Source organism: Nicotiana tabacum, chromosome 4, assembly GCF_000715075.1.
Source record: "Nicotiana tabacum cultivar K326 chromosome 4, ASM71507v2, whole genome shotgun sequence".
Lineage (NCBI taxonomy): Eukaryota > Viridiplantae > Streptophyta > Magnoliopsida > Solanales > Solanaceae > Nicotiana > Nicotiana tabacum.
Genome location: NC_134083.1, coordinates 134226987 through 134253462, shown reverse-complemented (window position 1 = coordinate 134253462; position 26476 = coordinate 134226987). Strand labels below are relative to the sequence as shown.

The 26476-nt window shown below is 34.8% G+C and overlaps 3 protein-coding genes across 4 annotated transcripts; all 3 read right to left on the bottom strand.

Annotated features, from left to right (window-relative positions):
• Positions 1-1721: 1721 nt before the first annotated feature.
• On the bottom strand, positions 1722-9822 carry LOC107791993 (putative pentatricopeptide repeat-containing protein At3g13770, mitochondrial). Its single transcript, XM_075252459.1, has 3 exons — positions 9211-9822; positions 6825-8590; positions 1722-2335 (listed from the first exon to the last, which is right to left on the bottom strand). Exons 1-2 carry the CDS (start codon positions 9722-9724, stop codon positions 7446-7448), a joined length of 1659 nt encoding a protein of 552 aa, XP_075108560.1. The 5' UTR covers positions 9725-9822; the 3' UTR covers positions 1722-2335; positions 6825-7445.
• Positions 9823-10074: 252 nt separating this feature from the next.
• On the bottom strand, positions 10075-16713 carry LOC107791996 (putative polygalacturonase At3g15720). 2 transcript variants are annotated; one of them, XM_075252460.1, is made up of 3 exons: positions 13287-16713; positions 11657-11988; positions 10075-10852 (listed from the first exon to the last, which is right to left on the bottom strand). In XM_075252460.1, the coding sequence occupies exons 1-3, from the start codon at positions 13880-13882 to the stop codon at positions 10365-10367; spliced, it is 1416 nt and encodes a 471-aa protein (XP_075108561.1). In that variant the 5' UTR covers positions 13883-16713; the 3' UTR covers positions 10075-10364. The 2 variants fall into 2 exon arrangements, with proteins under 2 accessions (XP_075108561.1, XP_016469652.1); XM_016614166.2 differs by having other exon boundaries at positions 15984-16694.
• A 1146-nt stretch (positions 16714-17859) lies between these two features.
• On the bottom strand, positions 17860-18753 carry LOC142180134 (secreted RxLR effector protein 161-like). The gene is made up of 2 exons (XM_075251061.1): positions 18039-18753; positions 17860-17939 (listed from the first exon to the last, which is right to left on the bottom strand). Exons 1-2 carry the CDS (start codon positions 18751-18753, stop codon positions 17860-17862), a joined length of 795 nt encoding a protein of 264 aa, XP_075107162.1.
• Between the last annotated feature and the right edge of the window lie 7723 nt (positions 18754-26476).

Sequence of the window (26476 nt, the reverse complement as noted above, 5' to 3'; positions counted from 1 at the left end):
CTTCCTTCTATCTATTTTTTCAGTATCTTGCTATTGTTGTTGCTTGTTTTGCTACTGCTTTGTTTCATCTTTCCTGAGCCGAGAGTCTATCGGAAATATCATCTCTATCTTCCCAGGGTAGGGGTAAGGTGTGCATACACACTAACCTCTCCAAACCCCACTTGTGGGATCCACTAATTTTTTTTTATTGTTGTTGTTGTAATGAATAATAGTTAAGAGATTGATATGCAATAATTAATCATATAGGACATGTTATGCAATGATTAATAGTTGAGAGATTTGTCGAGATTACTTATATTAAGTGCATCTTCTCTTTAGATATTTTGATTTATGTATTACTAATACACGTAACATAAGAGTTTTAATTTTATTATCGATACACATATTCGTATTTCACATTCTATTTCGATAATATAGATTCCCGCATTAATTTAACATGAGTATTATTTAATAACACAAACCAAAGCTACATAAGATTTTGGGGGAATTATTTTTTCTTATGCGGCCAATCAAACACTACATAAGTTATGTATGGATTATTTTTATTATTTTGTGCAGATGTTATGTTGAAATTATTTTCTTCAATCCTTCCAACCAATCAAACAATAGAAAAAAGATAGATATTTGCGTTTTTAAAACAAATTTCTACTATATCTTAATCGTGTGAAACTTGCCCTTTTTATTATGCTGAAAAAAGGTGTTATACCAAACTTAGTTAGATAACACGAAAACCAAATTAAAATTTAGGGAAAAGGTCTAAAATTGCCCCTCTATTATACTATATTGTTTACTTTTGCCGCTCGTTATATTATTTGTCTATTCTAGCCTCTACCGTTAATGAACTTAAAAGTATTTACCCATATCCCTAATGGATCTACACCGTGCCAGCTGACCCACTCCATTTTTTTCATGTCAGTTGCCAAGTCACACGACCAAACAATCCCAAATTAGATTGTTTCTGCCACCTCACCATCCTCTTCCCCTACCATTTCTTCTTCCACCCCTACTCAAATCCACCAGCACCTCCAAGACTCCAACCACCATTACAATCAAACAATCCCAAATCGGATTCAAGTGACTTCATATTTCCCAATGCTAAACCCACTTAAATCTAGCCACCAACATAAATTTATTTTTCTCCATTAATATACCACCATTGCTTAAACACTAAGGTTCATCAAAAGAATCATAATTCATGGTGTAGATCCATTAGAGATATGGGTAAATACTTTAAGTTCATTAACGGTAGAGGCTAGAATAGACAAATAATATAACGAGCGACAAAAGTAAACAATATAGTATAGTAGAGGGGCAGTTTTAGACATTGTCCCTAAAATTTAACCATGAATGAGGAGCCAGAATCTCAAAAAAATTCTAGGAAAAGAATACGTTTTAGAGATAACAGTTACATATCTCCAAAGTGAAGAAATTCAACATGAAAAATAAGCAGATTTACTAAGCATACAAAATAACTTCTTTCATTTTTTTTGGCAGTTAACTATGTTTGTGCATACTTCGTTATTTTTTCCCTTCACATTAAACCTTTTATTTTTGTAATGGAAAATTAGAGCTTATATCATGCAAATTAATTTCATAATATGTTGAATCCTAAACTTATGTTTACCTTAGAAATTGACGAACTTGAGTTTAATTTAGTTCATGAATATACGGTGTTCCAAATAGTGCATGGAAGCGATGACAATAACAACAACAAGGACAAGGAAATTCCACAAATGGGGTCGGAGAAGTGCATGGATGATCTCCACTTATTTGAGCCACCAATAAGTATTTATTCAATCAGTATTTCTCCAAACAAGAAAGAAGCAGGATAACTTCTATTATGTTTGTGAAAATCTGCACACTGAAACCAAGCAACCTAGTTTGGATAAATTAGCTCAGCATTTCAAGTGATCCTAATTCCAGTAGATGATACTAATATGTCTGAGGCTACCAGTACAGGCATCTTCAATCAACGAAATTCCTGATAACCAAACACTTTGAAGAGCTGATCACTTCACAATAAGCAGAAATCCTGAGAGCTGTGGTTATTAAATTTGTAAATCATTGACAACTGATACATGTGGTTTCTGTAGGTACTGTTTCCTTCCTTCTACTAAATGGCTGACAGCTGCTTTAGGAGTCCATTAGAAAACTCTACCCCATTATATGCAAGAGCCACAATGCAAATATCAAGCTCTCAAGGAACATCCTCCACTGGAAGACATTCACTCTGCATGTAACTGGCGGAAAAGCTCTAGTGCATCTTCATCTAATCGCTGTTGAGCATAGCCTGAGATTAAAGCAGTACGGGAGACAACAACTCTTTGTGGCAGGCCTTCAAGAACACATCGAACATCATGAACTTTGCCAGCTTTGGCATACATATCAAGGAGTAAACTTTAATATATACATGTGATTCAAAAGGACTCTTGACCACAAGACACTAAAGACAGTGGATTTTTCTGGTTATGATCTAACTAAAAGGACCAAAAATGAAAGCTTCCAGGAGTGAACCCAATTGATTACCATACTTTTTTAACATTAAGTGGTCCACTAAATTCATGCCATTCATTACAATTATCTTACAAAATCGACTGAATGATTCAAAAGAAGTAAGAATTTCTCAAACAAGATTCCTTAGCTGAGAAATGCTTAACTTATTTAGGTCACTAATATACTTCAACTTATGTTCATTGAAGGGAAAACAAAATCAAGTTCTTCCTATTATCTCATAACAAGTTCATCAAATTGTAAGTGCTAGTCTCGCTCTCTTCCTCATTGCCAATGTTGTTACCAGTTTTTAAAATAAATGGTAAAGACAACAGGAGACAGTTCCTACATAATCACACTTTCTTTTTCTTTAGACAACCAACACAAGAGAGCTCACGCTTATCAGTATTAACTTGTTAAAGTATAAAGTTTCCTTTTCAGCTAGATGCTATAAAATACAGTTTCAACTAAATTAACCAGTTTCTCAACTTAATTAACATGTTTCTAAGGTGCAAGAGTTTGTCTCTCTTGCAATGCAGAACTGCTATGAAGATATATATAGGTAAACGGTAAGTACTTTCCACAGAAATAAAAGCATCTCAACAAAAAGACGGAGAACTTCAGTGACATGCCCTCTCTGAGAATACCCGGAAATGAGACCAGTTACTTTCTCATTGAAGGAGAGAGTCAAACGCCTACTTAAACTAATGAAGATGCTGAAACTAAAAAGAGGAAGTTGACTAATAAAGCATGGCAATATTCTAGATTGGTGATTGTAATACTCGTAGAAAACAACTAAGAAATGGGGGAAAAGCTCTATGTTAGAACATATTGCTAGATGTCCCGATAAGCCAAAGAACTTGGAAAATGAGGGTGTCGTGGAGGTGATAATAGAATCCAACAAAATTATTTTGATCAAGATGTTTCACGTAGAGAATTTGCTCATGCCATCATTTTGCAAGAATATCTACTGTCCATTATTTATCATATGGGGTTTAGGAAGTTCGTTGTTCAAAATGATTTCAAGGAATACAATCAAGAACGACATTACGAAGATTTTGACAATTAGAATAAAAAGTGTCTAAGTTATTGAAAACTACCACTAGCAGAATTGCTATAACAACTGATATATGGACTTCAGATAACAGCAAAAAGTGTGAGACTATTATCAGATAATTCATGGAGACTGCAGAGCCATATTCTGAGATTCGCATATGTTCCTACTCCACATGATAGAGATACTTCATGTAATGCACTACTTAATTGCTTGAGTGGATTCTTAAACGCAGAATATCTTATAACCGATCATTATAGCACAACAAAGGCTATGATAAAACCTTTATTAGATGAGAAACTTAGTAAAAGTAATTTGTTGTTGATGGGTCGATTGTTTCATGTGTATAGTGTTGAACATATTTTTGATTGCACAACAAGGGCTTAAGGTAATAGGAGATAATATTAGCAACGTGCATGAATACTAGATAAAATCACCAGCTATGTTGCTTGGACTCTCCAAAATGTGCGTGCCGGATCCTCCAAAAGTAGTGCATTTTTGGAGGATCCGACATGGGTGTGCCAGCATTTTTGGAGAGTCCGCGCAACATAGGTCACCAGGCATAATTGAAAGGTTTGAAGGAGCCACATGTTTTCTGCACAATTCTTGTAACAAAAGTTTTACTCCCTCGTTTCAATTTAAGTATCTTACTTATTTTTTAGCATGTTTCATTTCAATTTAAGTATCTTACTTTCTTTTTAGCATGTTTCAAAAAGAATGCCTCTTTTTAAATTTGGTAACTCTCCAATTCCAACATTTTACATGGCATGTTTAAGACCACACGATTCAAAAGTATTCCTTATTTTTTTTTGATAACCGTGGTGTCCGGGCCAGCTTGCGCGCACCTCGACTAATTCCACGGGATACCTGCCACCTCCCACCAGCAACAGGTACCAGGTAACTCTATCCACCAAAGCTTGGATAGATGGGAAGAAATCACCTAGTATTTGCCTCCGCTGGGATTTGAACCTGAAACTTCATGGTTCTCACCCACTTCATTGACCACTAGGCCACACCCTTGGGTGCAAGTATTTCTTATTTTCTCAAACTTCATACCTAGTCAAACTAAGACAGTTAAATTGAAACGAAGGGGTTATATAATTGCCCTACTCGTTGGTAGTCAACATATTAGTGTTGAGAACAACCATAGATTCAGAAGTTGAGTCTAACTAATGGGCAATAGAGTGAAGTCGAAGATGTTTGTGACAAGTTGAAGCTCTTTTACCATATTATTGAACAATTTTCGGGAGTTAACCATCCAACTTCAAGTCAATACTTTTCAAAGATTGTGGAGTTAAGCTAGAATTAGAAGCATGGGTATCTATTCTCATGGGATGTAAAAATATACACATACATACAAGAAGCCTTTCTTCTTGCAAGAAATCTACAAAAAAAATCAAAGAATTAAAGCTCTTCACACATGCTTATAAATCTCGCTTAACAAGTTTTTAAAAAGTACCGACTTGAAATCGGATATTGGAGTCATGAAAATTGTTCAATGATATGGTAAAAGAGCTTCAACTTATTACAAACATCTTTTGCTTCACTCCATTGTCCATCGGTTGGAAAACACTAATGATTGGTGTCAATTAGACTTAACTTTTGAAACACCTCTTTATATTCTATGGTTCTCAACATTAGACATATTGAGTTCCTACAACAACTTTTTATTACAAGAATTGTATAGTAAATCCCAGACCCAACTTGTGGAATTATACTGGGCTTGTTGTAACTGTGTAGTAAATATGCGAATTCTTCAAACGCCTCAATTCTCCCTGATGACCTTATCCAGTATGAAACACGGTCACACATGTTACTAATACTATCTCCTATAACCTTTAGCCCTTCTTGCACAATCAAATTCAAACATGTGCAACATAATGCACATGAAACACTCAACCCATCAATAATAAATCTTTTTTACAAAGTTTCTCATCTAATAAGATTCTCATCATGACATTTCCGCTAAAATTATCAATTGTAATGGTTGATATTCCCGGTTCAAGAATTCACTAATACAAACAATTAAGCAATACATAACACAAAGTAGCCTTACCGTATGGAGAAGGAATATGAAAGCTCATAAAATGGCTTTGACGTCTCCATGAATCCTTAATAAAATGTCAGATAATAGCCACAAACCCTTTTTGTTGTTACATACAGTCCACATATCAATTGTTATTGCACTTCTACTAGTGGTGCTTTTCAGTAACTTAGAAGTTTTTTATTTCACATTGTCAATAATATTCGGAATGTCAATCATGATTGTATTCGTTCAAACCGTTTTGAACAATGGCTAAAGACTAGCAACAAACTTCCTAAATCCCACATGATCAACAATGGGCAATGGATACTCAGAAAAAATGATGGCATGAACATGTTCTCTACGTGAAACATCTTGATCAAAATAATTTTGTTGGCTACCATTATCAGCCCCCAACTACCCTTACTATCCAAGTTTTGTCGCTTATTAGGACATCTAGCAATATGGTCTAATATCTAGCTTGTCCCACTTTTCCTAGTTGTCATGATACGAGTATTACAATACTAACAATCACCAAAGAAAACACCATTGATCATCAGCAATCTAAAATGTTGTGCTTTAAAAGTCAATTTCTTATTTTTAGTTCCAATAACTTTGTTAGCTTGAGTCGGTCTTTGGCTCTCATCTTCAATGGGAAAAGTACTAGAAGATGAAACCATTGAATTTTCTTCATCTTGAGACTCCATACTTATCTATAATCACATAAACACAAGAAAAGAGAATTTAATAATGACAATCAAATTAACAACCCCATTCAACCATATAACGAACTTCGACACAACCTCTGATTCAAATACACTCAATAATGACAATCAAATTAACAACAATCTATGCAAATCCAGAAAAATATTACTTACTTGGAAACCAAAAAATTAAAAATCTTTGAGTTAAGGCAGTCAACAAGAAATAAAAAAATGCAGGGTTTCTTCCAAGTTCGTTCCTGAGACAAATACAAGATCAGCTTCACGGTTTTAGCAGCCAACTTCAGCTTCTGCTCAACAATTTGTTGGTTGTATGTTTGTTGTTTGCATTTTGTGTATTTTCATGATAGTGAATGCATGTATAAATAATTTAATGGTTTAACCCAAACAATCAAAGGGGCACAAAAGAGATCCTAGATGATGAAAGCCTAACATCTCTCGTCAGAAACAATTGTGGATTCAAACAAGTTAGATTCGGAAAATTTTCTGTAATAATAGGAAAAAGAAGAACGAAGTAGTAGAGTTAGACTATTACCGGCAAGACAGCGAGATGGCGAGACCAAAGGCAAAGAGGGATGGAGAAACCAGAGAGCAGAGAGAGAATGAGACTGTGAGAGTCGAGAACAGTGCAGCTGTAATAGGCAAAAATCTACGGAGACCAGAGAAACAGAGAAGGAAGTAGTAGGTCTAGATGTGTAGTTCAAAAGAAAGGGGTCTTAACCCACAACCGCTTTGCCCTCTCTGATTTTAAGAAAATTGTTTGCCCCCGCACCGCCCCCGCACCGCACCGCATTCATACTTCACCTCATTTAACCCGCACCACCCCATTGCCATCCCTAACGATATGTTTTATCCCATCCTCCCATTGGGCAGAAAATTCAGCAAGACTGGAATTCTTTTACCAGTAGTCTCCATATGGATATACCCAATAAATCATCAAACTGAGCTGTGCCTCTTGCAACTGATTCTCCTTCACAGCTCAACCTTGGGAACATGGGTCAGCTCTGACAGCCAGCAGAGTTCCATGGATTTTCACTTGAATATGCTTTCTAAGGATGTGCAGAGTAGTTCATAAGCCAAAGCTAGTTGTCCTAGCAGCATTTTCTTTCTTTTTTTCACTTCTCATCCATGTCAAACAAGACACACAACCTAAAAATCAGGAATATAAGTACATTACCTGATCCTTACTGCTAATTCCACTACATTTTGCTATAACCTTCTCTGTTTCATGGATAAGATCAGGACCAATCCAGCTTTTTCCGGATTCCTTTACAATGGCCCGTTCGTTTATCATCTCTCTTACACTTCTTGCATCTTCCCACCTTCCTGCCGATGCATACAAGTTCGAAAGGATCACATAAGTTCCAGAATTTTCTGGCTCTATCTTTAAAAGTTGTTTGGCTACAATTTCACCAATATCAACACACAGGTGAGCCCAGCAAGCACCTAAAAGTGAACCCAGAATTGCAGCAGTTGGTGGAAAAGGCATCTCTCTGATGAATTGAAAGGCCCTTTCTACTTGGCCAGCTCGACTTAGCAAATCAACCACACAACCATAGTGCTCAATGTTAACCTCGACCCTGTCTTTGCCAATACTTATTTCATTGAAAATCTGTACACCTTTATCCTCCATTCCTCCGTGGCTGCAACCAGATAACACAGCCAAAAGAGTGATGCCATCAGGCTTGATCTTGTTTTCTTCTCTCATCATTTCAAAGAGCTCAACTACCTCTTTTCCCATCCCATGTTTACTGTAACCAACAAGCATGGCATTCCAGGAGCTCACAGTTTTTTCAGACATTTGATTGAATACCCTCCTTGAATAAGCGAGGTTTCCACACTTCGAGTACATATCAACGAGAGAATTCTGAAGCACCGCGTAGAAGGGTAGTTCCAATCGAATAATATGGGCATGCAATTGTCTACCTAGTTCCACTGCAGCAAGTCCAGATAAGGCCGTTAATACACTAGCATATGTAACATAGTTGGAAGACATTCCCTCTGCTTGTAACTTGCGGAAAAGCTCTAGTGCCTCTTCATCTAGTCCCTGTTGAGCGTAGCCTGAGATTATAGCAGTACAAGAGACAACATCTCTTTCTGGCAGGCGTTCAAAAACATCTCGAGCATCATGGACTTTGCCAGCTTTGGCATACATATCAAGGAGTGAGCTTCCCACATATATATGCAATTCAAAAGGGCTCTTGACCACAAGACAATGGACTTGTCTCCCAAAATGAAACCCAACGGCACCAATACATGATGTAAGCACGGTTGCAAATGTAAACTCATTTGGCTCAGTACCTGCAAACTTTTCTGGTTATAATCTACTCAAAGGAGGAAAAAAAAAGGTTACTCAGTAAATGAAGCTGTAAAGAGTGAACCTAATGGTTTACCTTACTTTCTAACCTTAAGAAATACAATAAAATGCAAGTAATTGTTTAAAATCATCTTACAAGACCAACTGAATAATTCTAAGGAAGAAAGAACTTTTTTAAACTTGACCCCTTTACTAAGAAATTCTGAAGTTATTTAGGCAACTAATAGACTTCAACTTATTGTAATTGAAGAGGATAACAAAATCAAATTCTTCCTATTATCTCATCACAAGTTTCATTTAAATTTAAGTGCTGGCCTCTCTCTCATTCATTACCAATATTGTCACCAGTTTCTAAAATAAATGGTAAACACAAAAGGAGACAATACCTACATATCCACTCTTCCTTTTTCTTTTGAATCAACCAACACCAAGCCTCGTACTTACCAGTATTAACATGTTAACAGTTCATAGTTGTCTTTTTAGCTAGATGGTACAAAATACATTTTCTACTTAATTAACTAAGTAGTTTCAAATGTGCAAAAGCGTGTTTGATATGAAGATATATGCCTAAATTTGTAAGTACTTCTCAAAGTAATAGATGTACCTGATCTCAACATCTGAACAAAAAGATGGAGAGCTTCAGAGACATACCCTTTCTGAGAATACCCAGAAATAAGAGCAGTCCAAGAAACAACATTTCTCTCAGGCATTTCATCAAACACCCACCTAGCATCATCTAAAAGCTCACATTTTATGTAGAAAACGATCAGCCTTGTTCTGAGGTAGACTGGAGGTTGATAATGGGTTTTGATCATGTGGGTATGTACCCTTTGGCCTTCTCTTATAGCCCTTTGGTTTATACATTGGTTTAACAGAGTATCGTATTCCTTGAATTTCACTTCAAGGCCTCGTTTGGCCATTTCAAATAAGGCTTCTGATAGGAGACCATCGGAGCTTAGAGCTACAAGAGTTGAAGTACTTGACGGACATGAGCAGAAGAAAGTTGGCGTCTGGTGGTAAAAAGATGACTTTTTCATTATGGATGAAAATACATGCTTCATTGTACAGAAAAATAGAGTTGTTTTTCTCACCATGTTTTTGGGGAAGGTAGGAGCCATGAGACTTTGTTATTATGCATATTAATGTATAATATATTATGGTTTTTACCACACAAGTGTGTAGGGAAAATTGTACTCCAAATATGTGATATTATTTGTTTTTAGTCTTTTTATGTACTCGGACATATAAATCATTTTCTCAAACAAAAGTACTCTTCGGTTATTATTTTTAATTAAAATGTCAGAAATTTAAAAACGAAAAGATAAGTACATAGTAGAGGTCAGCTTAATGTAATCCAAAAACACAAAGTTAAAAGATTTGGGTTGTGCTCGTGCATGCAACTTTAAATACTCGTCTTTTTTCAACATCAACTTAAACATTAATGCCACTTTGTAAAATTTGAACTCCATACCAAAATCCAGAGTGTCCTGGGTCCAATATTTTTATGTCACATCAGTATAACATTCTCAAGTTAATATTTTTATATAACACCAACATCTCTATTCTACATAGAATGTGAGAAAGCAAATGCTAAGAGGTACAACGAGGAGCAGCCCTTCAACTGCGGCAAATCCAAATCAACATCACTTTGCATTCATCATTTGCACATAAATCATTTATGTTTTGGAAAATGGAGGGGTGTTTTGCAGCTTTATTTTTCAGAAGAACAAATTTTACTCGCTGCATCCTATTAATCCCTCATTGTTGGTAAGATCTGGAGTAGAAATTGAGCATAGAAATGTTATTTACAGTCGATGGCCTGAAATCCAAAGGATTATTCCACCTCATCGATTCATCATTAGACCATTTCATGACTACATTTTCGAAAACCAAACCATCGATATGCTCCATCATGACTCCAGCAGTTTGGTGTTTTACAAGTTCTTGGCATCCTGGCCTGTAATCCACCCAACCATCTGGATATTTTGTCCATCTCTTGTATGTTAGGTTCATGTTTATGAACTTCAGATTGCTCAGGACTCCACCTCCTGAACCCGATAAGAAGATGCCGTTTTCAGAAGTTGATGTGATATTAACAAATAGCAAATTGGAGATTGAACCCGCTTTTGAAGTTGCATCTCTTGGACAGGTTGTCACATAAATAGGCTCTGCTCTTCCCCACCATGATGGGTGGTAATATCTTGTGCTGATGTTTATGTTTGAGAAGGTGATGTCGCTAACATTTCCTGCTCGGCAAATAATCAATTAAGACAATGCAATACTGAAATTTGAGAAAGCAAGATAGGGAAATAGAGGTATAAATGCATGAGAGAAACATAACAATTAAGAGTTGGTAATTTGTTTTGCAAGATCAAATAAAAGGGTAAAAAACCCCAAGCCGAGGGTCTGTCGGAAACAGTCTCTCTACCTTCACAAGGTAGGGGAGGTAAGGCCGCGTACACACTACCTTCCCCAGACCCCAGTTGTGGAATTACACTGAGTTTGTTGTTATTGTTGTTGCAAAGAAAAAGGTAAAAGGCAAAGGTTTAACAGCATTGTACAATCTAGTGCTTATGTTCAGGTAGGTAGGAGAATCATTTCAAGTATGTCAAACAAACAACTAAATACAAGAAAACTAAGAGCTTAACTGAACTAGGCTTGTATTTGATATCCTGAGACACAAACCAAACCAATTGATCGACTACTTTCAGTAAAGTTAAGCAGTCAAATCATCTAAGTTCTGATTGCAATTTAGGATTTTAGTTGCACTAAGCTGTTTGGTATAGCCATGACTAGTTCCTGGCAACTATAACAAGGTTTCAAGGAATTAAGTTGGCACAACACCGAGGCTTGTACCTAAGAAACCAAAATGGAACGATTAAAGCATCAGAACACTAGAAGGTTTAAGTTTTAATTCTGCTTCTACTGCATGAAAAAAATGTACTCATGAAATGCAAGTGTAAAACACGGAGCAAAGTTAGACACAAGTAAAAGTTTGTATATTAATATATCGACTGTCATTCTAGCAGAAAAGAACCAAAGGTGAATACCTCCATCACGAATTTGCAGAGCGAGGCCTCTATGAGATTCAAAAATTGTAATGTTGTCAAATAAGAAATTCTTGAACGTGTAAAAGCTAGCGCTTCCAAGTTTGATGGCAGAAGATTTTGTTCGAATCCAGCAGTTTGTTGCTGTGAGGTTGTGGACAGGTCCAGTTGATGACTTTGGACAGATAGCATCATCTCCTGTGTTTATGTTGCATCTGGTGATGACCGTATTGTTAGAGTCCTCTATGTCTATACCATCGTTATTAGGTGAATTGAAGTCCCCATATATTGTTACATCACTGATTGACGTGTTATCGCTTCGTACAAGATGCAAACTGCAACATCACACCATTAGTTGGATTCTTGAAATAATTTCAGAACAGGGAAAGGGATAGAGAATGAAATTTGAAAACAACAAATTTTAAAAGATTGACCTCTAAGGGGAAGAAAAAGAAGATTAAAGGTTGATTTCATGCAACATAAGCTTATATCCATCATCAACCCTTGACTAAACTGGTCATTGGTTTGAACTTTCCTACATATTAAAGGTGTAGATAATCGAAAAACCAAATTGCATTTTTGTGAGAACAAGCTAAATCTTCAGATTGTTCTCATTAATAGCTAGTAATTTATAATTCTGGACATGTCACATGCCCCTGGATCTTTGAAATAAAAATTGAGATATTCAATGATTCCTATTTCGTGAGTTCCAATTGACCAGGAGGTCACGAGTTTGAACCGTAGAAACAACCTCTCGCAAAATTGCAGGGTAATGCTGCATACAATAGGCATTTGTGGTCCGGCACTTCCCTGGACCCCGTGCATAGCGAGAGCTTAATGCACCGTTTTTCTTTCTATTTTGAAATTCTAAAACATTGACACAAATTTATTTTTATACAACATTCATAACTTTCAATAATTTAAATTCATGTTTTAACTTTGATGCAGTATTTGCTCTCTTTTCAATTACTACTTTAATATTCTCTTCCATCAATATTACTATATTATAAAATTCAAATTAATATCTTCAACTCTATATATGGTCAAACACAATTACATAAAATGAAAGAGATGGAATAAAATGCAACTTAAATTTTGGCTATACACTATATAGAAAACCGTCTGTTTTATTTTTGGATAATTACATGAGTCAATTAGTTTTTTTGACTCTTTACAAACTTGTTTTTAGTTTTATGCCTCTACCTTTTTTTTTTTTTACACATGTAAAATTTATTTTTACATGTAAGAGATCTGTATTTAACACTTATTTTCTTAAATTCAAAATTGTAAAAGGGATAAAGTGGGTGCATCACTTAAAAGATTAAAAAAAAACCTAGAGTAGCCGATACGACCCTAAGCTTGTAAAATATAAATGACAATGATTTAAATTATTATATTAATTTTTTATAATATTCCCTGATTCCTTCAGTCAAATGAACCTCTTAGTTATCTGTCCGGTGGCAACCTCGTCAAATTTATCATTAAAAGCAAAAATTGATTAAATTTTAAAGTTATAGAAAGTTAACCCAAAAGAGAAAAGTTCCTATTTACCTCCCCCAGAAAAAAATTACACTACTAAACTTTTTCACTAGGAAGCAACTTTAGCCAGACCAAAAGTGTTAAGAGCACGCACCACCAATAAGCAGGTTCGATGAGTCTGACATCGGAGATTTCAATATTCCGGCAGCCGATGAACCCTACCAACCTCGGCCTGCACTCATCCCCAAGGCAAGCTCCGGTGTGATTCCAGCTCACCATCACATTTTTCTTCTTATCAAATCTCTGCACAAACTTCAATCCCTGTCCGTTGATTTCTCCACCTCCGGTGATCCCTACATCCGCCGCATCCTCCGCCAGTACTACGTACCACTTGCTCTGCTCCTTCGGATAATCCTCCAACTTCGGCCCTCCCAAAATCGTCGCCTTCTTATGTATATCCAATACGACGCCGGATTTCAGGAATACTGTGGCCGTTAAGTAATTTCCCGGTGGGAAGATGACGTGGCATTGACGACGGTGTTTGGAAACCGCGGCTGAGCATGCGTTTATGGCTTTCTGGATTGGAACGGTGTCATAGTGTATGCCGTCGCCGGCGGCGCCGAATTTGGTGACGGAGATGGATAGGGGGTTGGGGTTTGATTGGAGGATGGAGAGTTGTGACGTGTAAGTGTATGATTGGGTAGTGAAAGATAAAGTGAGAAGTGAGAGGAGTAATTGAACCTGAAACATTTGTGCTTTTTTTGGAGAATGAAAATAATGATTTGATCGGAAAATGGAAAAGGAAATGAAAATTTTTAGTGTTGAGCCATTGACTACGAAATAGGATTACTTGTTTTTTTCTATTAGTATTTTCTTGGATAAGATTTGACTATTTAATTATTTGTTAACGATATTATAATATAATATTTGATAGTTTGATGACCATCAAGTCCCATGAGTCTATTCGAATGAGATTTATAATGTTGATTATTAATGTTGTATGATTCCTTAATGAAAGTTAGTCAATGTTGCCGTTTTGGATTTTCTTTTTGCGTGCCGTGTGATCTGATCTCTTTATTCTATCGAGATAGAGCTTAATTATATACTAATCCCTCCGTCTCATATTAATAGTCGTGGTTATTAAAAATAATTGTCTCAAATTATTTATTATTTTAAAAGTTTAAGACAAATTTGATTATTTTTTTTCCTTTTTTACCCTTAATAATAATTGTTGTTGAATATAGAAATAACACATAAATAAAATAAATATTCAATGAAGAGTGATTATATCTTATGACATAAATAAGGGTAGAATAGTCCAATCCCTTTCCTAAATAATATTTCTTAAGGGGCGTGTAGAAGAGAAACACGACACATTATTATTCTTTTTTCAATTTCTTTTTTTTTTGCCTTTTAACTATGGTCATATGTAGGGTGTTCATGATTCAGGTTGGATCGGTTTTTTCCTATAAAAAAAATATCAAACCAAGTAAGTCGGTTTTTCAAATATTATAACCAAACCAAACCAACTAAGTCAGTTTTTTCTCGATTCGGATTATGTCGGATTTTTGGTTATTTGTCGATTTTTTTTTTAAATATAAGACATACACTACCAAACACATATTCCGGCGACTACATTTTCAATGTAACACTATCAAATCAATTGTCCTTTGAGAAATCTATCGTTTACCAAGATATATTGATGATAATTGAATCTGATGAATAATTTAAGGACTCAATTAAAAATAGATTATTTTTAACATGAAATGAATTCTTACACTTAACAGAAGAAAATTACCAATCAAACTAGAATGCAAAAATAAAAAATTGTACTAAAAGTGCAAACGATTAACATTTACGATAAAATTTTAGAAATTTTGTACAAAAATATACATATATATAGGTGTAATAATAAATTTGAAATAACTACTTCTATAGTCGGTTTGGTTCGATTTTTTTTAAAACTTTTTTGATTAAAACCAAAATCAAACCAAATTTGATTAGTTTTTAAAATTCAAAACCAAAACCAAACCAAATCAAAAAGTATCGGTTTTTTGATCGGTTTGGTTTTGTTTTCGATTTGGTTCGATTTTTCGGGTTTTTATAAACATCCCTAGACTCATATGTATGATAGTAAAATTTATTCTTTTCCTTTCTCTTTTTTCTTTAGGATATGTGTTCCGGAAAAAAACTCAACCGTGCATAATATCCTCTCCTCCCGTAATTTTATGTCCATTATTTGTCCATGCACTTCCCACCTATAGAGTAAGCCTAAAAAATCAGTACTGCGACTTTTATACTATCCCGTTGCAATTTATGTGAACCTATTTCCTTTTTGATCTATTTCAAAAAGAATGATCCCTTTCTAAATTTGAAAACAATTAAGCTTAAATTTACAATTCTACCCTTAATGAAAAACTTTTATAATCACATAAATACTCTGGGCCCCTTTTTAACTTGTTTAGGATCACAAATTCCCAAAGTCTTCATTTATTTCTTAAACTCCGTATCCACTCAAACAGGTTCACATAAATTAGAATGGAGGAAGTACTTAATAGTTAATAGTTATGGATATTCATATATTTTTCAAAAACAAACATTTAACATTCTAATAAAATGAAAATCACATTCAAACTAATATTGTTTGAGATTTTCATAATAAAGATAATGTAAGTATTTGGTTTTAAAATATAATGAGGTATCTACAAATTAGTGGAGTGTTGATTGTAATCTACAAAAAATTGAGCACTTAGAAAGCTATAACAATTATTGATGCAAAGAAGGAAAAGTTCCCTTTCAAAAAACTAATGAGTCGCTGTACTACGAAAGAAAGAAAGTAAAAGGCACGCACCACCAAAGAGCAGGCTCGATGAGTCTGACATCGGAGATTTCGATATTCCGGCAGCCTATGAACCCTACCAACCTCGGCCTGCACTCATCCCCAAGGCAAGCTCCGGTGTGGTTCCAGCTCACCATTACATTTTTCTTCTCATCAAATCTCTGCACAAACTTCAATCCCTGTCCGTTGATTTCTCCACCTCCGGTAATCCCTACATCCGCCGCATCCTCCGCCAGCACTACATACCACCTGTTCCGCTCCTTCGGGTAATCCTCTAATCTCGGTCCTCCTAAAATTGTCGCATTCCGGTGAATATCCAGTAAGACGCCGGTTTTCAGGAATATAGTCGCCGTTAAGTACTTCCCCGACGGGAAGATAACGTGGCATTGACGCCGGTTTTTGGAAACGGCTTCTGAGCATGCGTTTATGGCTTTCTGGATTGGAACGGTGTCGTAGTGTATGCCGTCGCCGGCGGCGCCGAATTTGGTGACGGAGATGGATAGGGAGTTGGGTTTTGATGGGAGGATGGAGAGTCCTGACGTGGAAGAATATGACTGGGTACTGAAAGATAAAGTGAGTAGTGAGAGGAGTAATTGAAGTTGAAACATTTTGTGTTTATCGGAGAATGAAAATGAAATGATTTGATCTGAAAATGGAATAAAAAAGTGGAGTGATTGACTACGATATGTATTTTGAGTTCAATATTCAAATTATACAATTATATAAAATTATTGAATAAAGTTATGGTTTTTTTGTTTATGTAAAAAAGTCATTTAATTATAACTATAGCACTTAAAATGCCATTCAACCAGATTTTGCAATATATTTTATGGCAAATATTTACTTTACCCTCTAATTATCAATATTTATTATTTTTTACTTTTTCAATATGATAATATTTTTTTCTCCTTTTAATCTATATTATGGACTTGCTTATGTCCTATACAACAACATATTTAGTATATTCTCATATGTGGGAATGACTTGCATATGCCCTATTGAAGATATAAATCTTTATTACAAATTTAAAAAGTAAAAAAATAATTTTCAAACATATACAATGTTTTAATAATAAAAGGATGATCGTATATAATGTAATTAAAAATACATCTCTACTTTAAAAAACTATTTTTTTGTGCTACAACCTTACAAGTATGCAATGTGTTTTAAATGTTAGCATAAACTTTATTGCATACTAGGATCTTGAACATGATAACCTTACACAAAATCGTACAGAAAACATACCTGAATCATAAGCCATCATCGTGAAGCGGAAGCGTTAATTCAAATTGGTTTCTCGTCCCTTGCCCTAGTTTTCGTTACCGCCGACTTTAGTGATGGAAGAGAGAAAATAAAATACGGTAATCCTAATGGGTGGGGAGAGGACCAATTTATAGAGGTTCTCACTTAATCTGGTACGTCCATCAAGTAACCGATCGGACGGATGAGATTTGCTCATTAATTAAATATTAATTATGGGCCTTAAACTTATTGGGCCACCAATAAATGTAGAAAAATCCTACATTCTCCCACTTGGCCCAATAATCACATAACATTAATATTTAATCATATAAACATTAGTTGCGCATAAACAAATCTCTTCTATAATGTCCATCATAAATTCCATAACACGATAAACTACTAAATTTGAGTTATGGCGGTTATATATAATTTGTCTACATACTCCCTTCCATATACTACAACATTAGCAGCTCATCGTACCAGGTCCATAAGCTATAAAATATTATGGTCCATAATAATGTCTCATTGAGACTTATCCTGCAACATCTCAAAACAATAATGTGTACACCATTATGAGAAACAGGAAATCATTAATATATATCAAAAATACGTAAATGAGCTCAGAGTGTCAAAAATCATAAATACATCAATCATAAATACAGCCAAGACCCATTCTATGTACATGTTCCTTAAATGTCTTTGGCTGTAAACCTTTCGTTAACGGATCTGCAATCATGAGATCAGTTTTAATATGCTCAAGAGACACTCTTTATTTCTGAACTTTTTTCTTTATGGTAAAGTATTTTTATTCCATATGCTTGGCACCTTTGGAGTACTTATCGTTCTTGGAGAAGAATACTGTTGCAGAATTATCACAGTAAATTTTTAGCGGCCTAGTAATGGTGTCAACAACCCCAAGCCCTGAAATAAAGTTTCGCAGCCATAATGCATGAATTGTGGCTTCAAAACAAGCCACAAATTCTGCTTCCATCGTGGATGTAACAATGACAGATTGTTTGGCACTCTTCCATGATATTGCTCCTTCAGCCAATTGGAACAAATAACCAAACGTGGACTTTCTAGTGTCAATACATCCAGCGAAATCTGAATCTGAGTATCCAACAACTTCCAAATGCTTAGATCTCCTATACATGAGCATGTAATCCTTCGTTTCTTTCAAGTACCTCAAAACTTTCTTTGCATCTTTCTGGTGATCAATTCCTGGGTTACTCTGATATCTTCCTAGCATTCCGATCGCAAAACTAATATCCGATCTTGTGCAAGTCTGAGCATACATCAGACTACCAATAATTGAAGAGTAATGAATTGATTCCATTTTCTTTCCTTCTACATCATTTTTAGGGCATTGCATGAGACTAAATTTGTCCCTTTTTTGAATTGGAACAATTCCTGCTGAATAATTGTTCATATTAAATCTCTCTAGAATTCTTTCGATATAGCCTTTCTGAGACAATCTCAATAATCCTTGTGATCTATCACAGAATATTTCTATTCCTATCACATAGGATGCATCACCCATATCTTTCATTTCAAAATTCTTAGAGAGAAAATCTTTAGTCTCACGCAATATGCCTAAATCATTAGCAACAAGTAGAATATCATCAACATATTGGACTAAAAATATAAACTTGCTCCCACAGATCTTTTGGTATATACACCGATCAACGCTATTTTTCACAAATCCAAAAGATGTTATGGTATCATTAAACTTTATATACCATTGTCGTGAGGCTTGTTTAAGTCCATATATTGACTTCTTCAGTTTACACACTATTTGACCTTTTTCTTTAGTTTCAAAACCCTCTGATTAGTCCATATAAACTTCCTCCTCGATGTTTCCATTAAGAAAGGCAGTTTTCACATCCATTTAGTGTAACTCTAAATCATAATGAGCCACCAAAGCCATAATAATTCTTAACGAGTCTTTCTTTGAGACCGGTGAAAATGTCTCTTTATAATCAATGCCTCCATTCTGAGTATAACCTTTGGCAATAAGTCTGGCTTTGTATCATTCAATATTGCCGTTTGAATCGTGTTTGGTCTTAAAGACCCATCTACACCCGAATCTTTTAGAACTTTCTGGCAATTGTATTCCATGGATTGGTCTTAACGAGATCCCAGACTTTATTGCATTCCATGGATTTTAGCTCTTCATTCATGGCATCATTCCATTTGTCAGACTCATTACTTTCTATGGCTTGTGAAAATGAAACCGGATCCTTATTAAGACCAATGTCTAAATCTGACTCTTGCAAATAAACCACGTAATCATCCGAAATAGCCGATTTTCTAACTCTTTGAGATTTTCTTAATGGCATTTCTTGTGGTTCATTTGTGTCAGATATTTGTGAGTTAGTTTTTTCATGAAGTGTTTCATCCAAATGTTGCTCGGTGTTGTCAAAGTGTTCTTCAATATCTGGAACAATATTTGGTATTTGTGTGGAAGTAGGCACATTCGTGGGTAATAGAATATTGACCCTCATCTCTTTTATTTCCACACTTTGCTTTTCAACACTCCCACTAACTTCACCATTCTAAATGAATCTTGCATTACCGGTTTCGACAATTCTCGAACTATGGTTTGGACAGTAAAACACGTACCCTTTAGATTTTTCTGGGTAACAAATAAAGTAACCACTTATTGTTCAAGAATCTAATTTCTTTTCTTGTAGATTATAAAATCTAGCTTCCGTTGGGCAACTCCAAACATGCAGGTGCCTTAAACTAGGTTTCCTTCCTGTCCACAGTTCAAAAGGGGTCTTTGGAACTGCCTTACAAGGAACCCTGTTTAATAAATATACATCGATTTTAAGAGCATACATCCACAATGATTTATGTAATGAGGAATTACTCATCATGCTCCTAACCATATCCATAAGTGTTCGATTACGCCTTTCTGCAACACCATTTTGTTGAGTTATTCCCGGCATAGTATACTATGCATATATGCTATGTTCCTCGAGGAACTTTGCAAATGGACCTGGACATTGTCCCGATTCATTATATTTTCCATAATATTCATCACCTCTATTTGACCTAATAATTTTTACCTTTTTATCTAATTGCCTTTCAACCTCATTAACAAACACCTTGAGAGCATCTGTTGCTTGAGATTTTTCTTTAAGCAAATAGATGTATCCATAATGTGAAAAATCATCGATAAAAGTGATAAAATATTTCTCTCCACCAAAAGATGGAACATGAAAGGGTCCACAAATATCAATGTGTATAATTTCAAGAAGTTTGGTGCTTCTTGTGGCACCTTTCTTACTATGCTTGGTTTGCTTTCCCTTAATGCAATCCAAACATATAGTAAGATCAGTAAAATTTAGATTCGGAAGAATCTCATTCTTTACTGATCTTTCTAACCTTTCTTTGGATATATGACCCAAACATTTATGTCACAAGTAAGCAGAACTTTCATCTAGTGAACTACGTTTAATTCCAACATTATGTTGAACATTAAGAAGGGATTCAGAAAAACCAATATCGAGTTTCAATTTATATAAATCATCACTAAGAAAACCAGAACCATAAAAAATAGCATTCTTATATAAATTAAAACATCAATTTTCAAACTTTAAATCAAATCCAGAAACATCAAGTCTTGAAAGAGACATCAAATTCCTAGAAACTGAAGGTACATAAAGAGTTTGTAATAGATCAAGGTGACGTCTAGTCTCCATGATCAAACGATAAGTCCATATGCCTTCAATTGGAGACTTCATACAATTTTTCATGAACAAGAAATTCTTATTTGGATTTGTAGTTTGGATCGTAAGGAATCCCTGCAACGTAGTAGATACATGAGCAGTTGCACCAGAATCAAGCCACCAAGTATTATTAGTAACTTCTATTAAATTTGATTCGAAACATACAAAAGCACTAATTGTACCTTTCTTTTCGAACCAAGCTTTACGTTTCAGGCAATCTTTCTGATAGTGTCCTTCCTTGTTACAGAAACAACACGTATCTACCTTATGTTCCTTCTTAGCATCCTGTGGAGCTTTAGCAGGTACTTTCTTCTTCTTGAACTTGTTGGGCTTCACTTTAAGTCATTTACCAGCTCCTTGACCCATGAGGTTAATTGAATGACTCCATTATTTCTTAAGTCTTGACTCCTCCTGAGTAAGCATACTAGACAATTCACTAATATTTTACTTATTCTTAATAGTGTTATAGTTAATTTGAAAAGGTCCATACTCAGGAAGTAACGAGTTCAGAATAAACTGAACCAAGAAGGCATCATCCACTTTCATCCCCAAGGTCTGAAGTCTTGCTGCAATGTTAGTCATCTCGATGATATGGTTTTGTATACTACGCGACCCATCAAACTTCATGGTCGTGAGTTCAGCCATTAGTGTACCAGCGAGAGACTTATCTGCAGAACGAAACTGTTCTTCCACAAACTTCAGGTATTCCCTGACACTTTCTGTTTGTGGAATAGTACTCTTAATGTTGTTAGCAATATTCATTCGCATAAACATAAGGCTTAGCATGTTAGAGCGTTCCCATGCTTTATGGAAAGACTTCTCATCCGCACTGCTCGAATCAGTAATGGCAGCGGGCTTATCATTCAGCAGAGCCAAGTCAAGATCCATCACACCTAAGTGGAACTGGACTTGTTCACGCCATTTAGAGAAGTTCAATCCGTTGAAAATAGTAACAGACGAAGCAAGCGAATGAAAAGGAATAGCTACAAAATAGATAATACATGCTCACAAATCAATATGGATTCAACAAAACAGTTAAAGCATATCACAATTCTCCTTTGGGTAAATACTACGACACACTATCATAATTTAAGTACCATTTAGTCTTTAATGGGTAATTAAATATTTTTAACCAAATATATATGCCATCTTTGGACAGACAATATATATTTGACTGAAGAATATTAATTTTACCTCATCATATTCACTTCATATTCACTATTCATAGAATAATTGATTCGCCTTTGAGTAAATCCTTAAGTTCTAGCAATAGTGAAAATTAATTTATCCACTAATTTTTAATTATTGGCATTTTATTAATTTTATGGATAAATTATAATTTTATGTATGCATATTTTCATGAACATACTAGTTTGGCCACTTTGGTGACTAACAAACTATATAAATATAATTGCACACATAAAATAAATATCTGAAGATTTTATGCATGTGAATACTTTAAACAATCTAGTTTGATCACTTTGGTAACTAACAAACTATGTAACTTTAAACACACACATAAATAATCAATAGCCCGAATATTAAAAAAGGAGCCTAAAGAAACAAACATAATTCCATGACCACAATTATAAAAAAAGGGACATAATGGGATAACTTAGTAACAACATCAATACCTAATATTTCAATCCCAGATGCAGCGGCGTTTATAAAACAGGAATATAAAGCGACGTATATTTAATGTATTCATTCTTCATTGATTGTTTATTTATTTAATTTATTAAATAAATAATCATAAACAACCCTAACAGAATCAAGCCGTCGAGGATTTTCTGCTAATACTATCTATTTGGGTTGATCAAAGTCAGTAAACTGACCACATAGGCACAAATGTCCCTATTGTCACTTGCTCTTTTAAGAGCAATCTCAAAGACGCAACGACCATGTAATTTTATAAAATCTGGTTCTAGAAAATAACATTCCTTATTAGAGAATTTATATATACTGTAAGCATAAAACTTTATGCAGTTTGATGGTGCATCACATACGTCATGAATTAATATTTTTATAATCGAAGATCATCAGTTCAAACAATCCAGGCTTTGATACCACATGTTAGCATAAACTTTATTGCATACCAGAATCTTGAACATGATAATCTTACACAAAATCGTACAAAAAACATACCTGAATCGTAAGCCATCATCGTGAAGCGGAAGTGTTAATTCAAATTGGTTTCTCGCCCCTTGCCCTAGCTTTCGTTATTGCCGACTTTAGTGATGGAAGAGAGAAAATAAAATACGGTAATCCTAATGGGTGGGGAGAGAACCAATTTATAGAGGTTCTCACTTAATCCGGTACGTTCATCAAGTAACCGATCGGACGGATGAGATTTGCTCATTAATTAAATATTTATTATGGGCCTTAAACTTATTGGGCCACCAATAAACATAGAAAAATCTTACATTAAAAGCTCTTGTCCTCTTTCATTCTCAATTATAAACAAATTTTGAGTTTTTGTTGTTATTATTAAAATTAATTACACACAAACTATTTTAATTAAATTTTATATTGTACTCATTTATTTTAATGTATTCTAATATTATATATGGTTGAAAATTATTTATTATTTTTTAATTTATAAATAAAATTTAGTTGTTTTATAAGTAAGTTTATTATATAAATTAAAAGAGAAAAAATATTAGAATATTAAAAAAATAAGCTTGATAATTTATAGGGTAAAATAGCATTTAGCTATCGGAAGCTTGAGAAATCTGGTCGAGTGATTTTATGAGTGTTATAGACATAATTTAGTAGTAGTTTTTTTGTTACAAACAAAAGAAATATGATTGTACTAGGTAATTTCGAATAGTTGAATGGTCATTTGAGTAATGGACTTAATATTTTTGTCTTTTAAAAAAATTATATTTTTCATGGATAAGATTAGCTATTATTTGACTATCTATTCTCCGGAATTAGGTGTTATGTTTTGTTTGAACACGATTACGAAGATAGTAATTAAATTTATTTATTTTTCATATTTTGAGAAATGACAGTTACTTCATATCTAGGGATAAAGATAACTTTAAATAATTGATATATTGTTCAAAACAAAGTTCTATTAACGAGTACTTTATATATCCAAAAGGAATATAATAATGGAAAATGTATATTTTTTGTCGCTCCAAAAAATAATAGTCAATAAAATGTATATTTTCTATATATATATATATATATATATATATATATATATGTATGATATATATAATAAATATACATATCTTATATATTTTTCAACTAAGGAATGCAATTAGTTTCAGTCGACCGGTCAATTTTGTATTTTGCCCTATAATAACATGAAAGTGAGAAAAAGACAAACTTTTCACATAGTCTATCCAGACTTTTCACATAATCTTTTTGCATAATTTATAGGAAAATAAAGAAAATATTGTTTAACCTAAAATGTGGTTTGTAAGCCAAATCAATTAACTTTATATATCGAGGCCTCAAGCAAACTTTGTAGAACTAGAATATAAACAAAGAAATTAACTGTAAAAGATAAAGAAGAAATATAATGTTACAAAACTAGGCGAAAGCTCTCGATAGCTAACATACACCATGACTCGCCAATGTCGAAAATGGCAAGAGGATCCACTACCGATAAATAACCACGCAGTTGAACTAATAGCAGAATGGTAACACCAAAAACAGGGGTGACTCAATAATTACCCCTTATACAATTATCACATTGTGGGAAGTGTGCCTACAATACTTCAAAACCCACCAACGGGAGAACCAGTGAAGCGACCAGAGATTGATTATGGTTGCCACAACAGCAAGGAAACTGACATACTCTACTCTATCTGGAGGAAGCACGAAATCGATCGAGCTCAACACCAAGGCATACAGTTGAAATAATTAGGGACGGGATCAAAATTATGAAGCTCAACTCAGAGGAACTTGATCGCCAGAAGTGGAAGACAACCCTAATAAAATATACCTATGGCGTTTGGTTTTGGAACTGTGCAACTCTGTCCTAGGGAGTCTACAAGACGTGTCTAGTAGAGTCTTGTTTATGGGTGTGTTGTGCACCACACTTATAAACAGGAGGCTACAGGGCATTTAGGACTGTCACTCTTTCTTCTTACTCTAGATCGTGTGGTAGAGCTCAGTTGTGAAAAATTCAAATTCCTAAATTCTATTTTATTCGTTATACAACGACATCTATATCCAGAAAGACAATTGGTAAGATATTGAATGTGGCTGTGGAAGAGTTAAGTTAGAGGAACTCGAATTTGCATCATTCCTAGATGGATAAATGTGAGGTCTTCAGCAGAACATGTACGTACCTTACGTGTAAGCTTCTTGATAAGGAGCCTTAAGGTAAGAATATCTATCCACCTCTATGGTGAAAGGCAATGAGAGATTCAGAAGATAGATACAAGCTTCAACAAGTAAAAGGAGCAAGATGAGAAGGGTACGAGGTACCCAGTTAATGAAGATTATCGGTATTTTCAACTCAGGCAGAAAAGTATAAGCATTGTGACTTACCTTTAACAGTAACAGATGTATGTAGAATTGGCCACACTCATCTCAGTTATACCCCTATTGGGGGCTATCATGTGTAGTTTAAGAAAAGGACATGATATTAGGATCCGGTTGGGATTAGAGTAACCCAAAATGGTAAATAGATTGTTTGCGTTAGTTTACCTTTCTGAAGGATATTACAAATGTGCCAATAGATCTCTTTGTAAGATACCCAGATGGTGCACTCTAAAATAGTACAGCTAGATATGAGTACTACAAAGATAGGCACTGGAAGCCCTGAAAGGATAAATATTATCTTAGTGTGGCTCCCGTCCCTAGTAGAGCGAGCATGTTAGGCAACCCGAAGAGCCAGGGGATGAAGCAAGGGGAGCTAAAAGCAAAAGAATATCCTGTTCGAGTTTTCAGAATAAAGTGATAGACACAAATGTTTGCGGGAAATAAAAAGAGAGTTAATGAAGCATTATAAGTAAGATGTGATACATGGATGACAACGGTAGATCAAAAAGATGACAGCATTACAGAGTCTATAGTAAAGGGAAGGAAAAGACGAGAGGTGACATGCCTTGAGACAACAAAAGAGTATAGGCCATAAAGCCATATCCTCATTTCGAGAAGTAAGTTCATGGCTCCAACGCGACTACCAGAAGGAAAAGTTAGACCCCAGAGTAATAAAAATCAGTATGGACTAGTGAACAAGATAAACTAAACATGAATTAGGGACTGAGTGATTTGATAATGGTCGACATCATGAGAATTTCAGATTACGTTCCGGCGATAATAGAATGGACAACCGAAAAAGATTCATAAGAAATTCAGAGAATGGTCATTTAGGAAGACGCTTTCCTAAAGCAAGCAATGTGAGCAAAGTTAAGTTTAAGGGACTGTATGTGCCAGTTACACTAAGTGTCACCCTCGCGAGTGAGGAATTTCGTTATCCTTGGTACAGAAAGATTACCGCGAGGCGAGTAAGGACCATCGATGATGTGAAAAGATACCAAAGATGAGAAGGTAAATCATCTATAC

Bases quoted from the DNA above. Each gene is read 5' to 3' on its own strand.
- LOC107791993 (XM_075252459.1), bottom strand. From the start codon at position 9,724: ATGGCTCCTACCTTCCCCAAAAACATGGTGAGAAAAACAACTCTATTT. The intron at 8,591-9,210 runs GTACATCTATTA...AAAAGTTTGCAG, and splicing joins TGTTCAGATGTTGAGATCAG to GTACTGAGCCAAATGAGTTT.
- LOC107791996 (XM_075252460.1), bottom strand. From the start codon at position 13,882: ATGTTTCAGGTTCAATTACTCCTCTCACTTCTCACTTTATCTTTCACT. The intron at 11,989-13,286 runs GTGCGTGCTCTT...GTGATGTTGCAG, and splicing joins ATCGAACCTGCTTATTGGTG to TTTGCATCTTGTACGAAGCG. The intron at 10,853-11,656 runs GTATTCACCTTT...TTTGCCGAGCAG, and splicing joins TCTGCAAATTCGTGATGGAG to GAAATGTTAGCGACATCACC.
- LOC142180134 (XM_075251061.1), bottom strand. From the start codon at position 18,753: ATGGGTGATGCATCCTATGTGATAGGAATAGAAATATTCTGTGATAGA. The intron at 17,940-18,038 runs GTGCCAAGCATA...TCATGATTGCAG, and splicing joins GAACGATAAGTACTCCAAAG to ATCCGTTAACGAAAGGTTTA.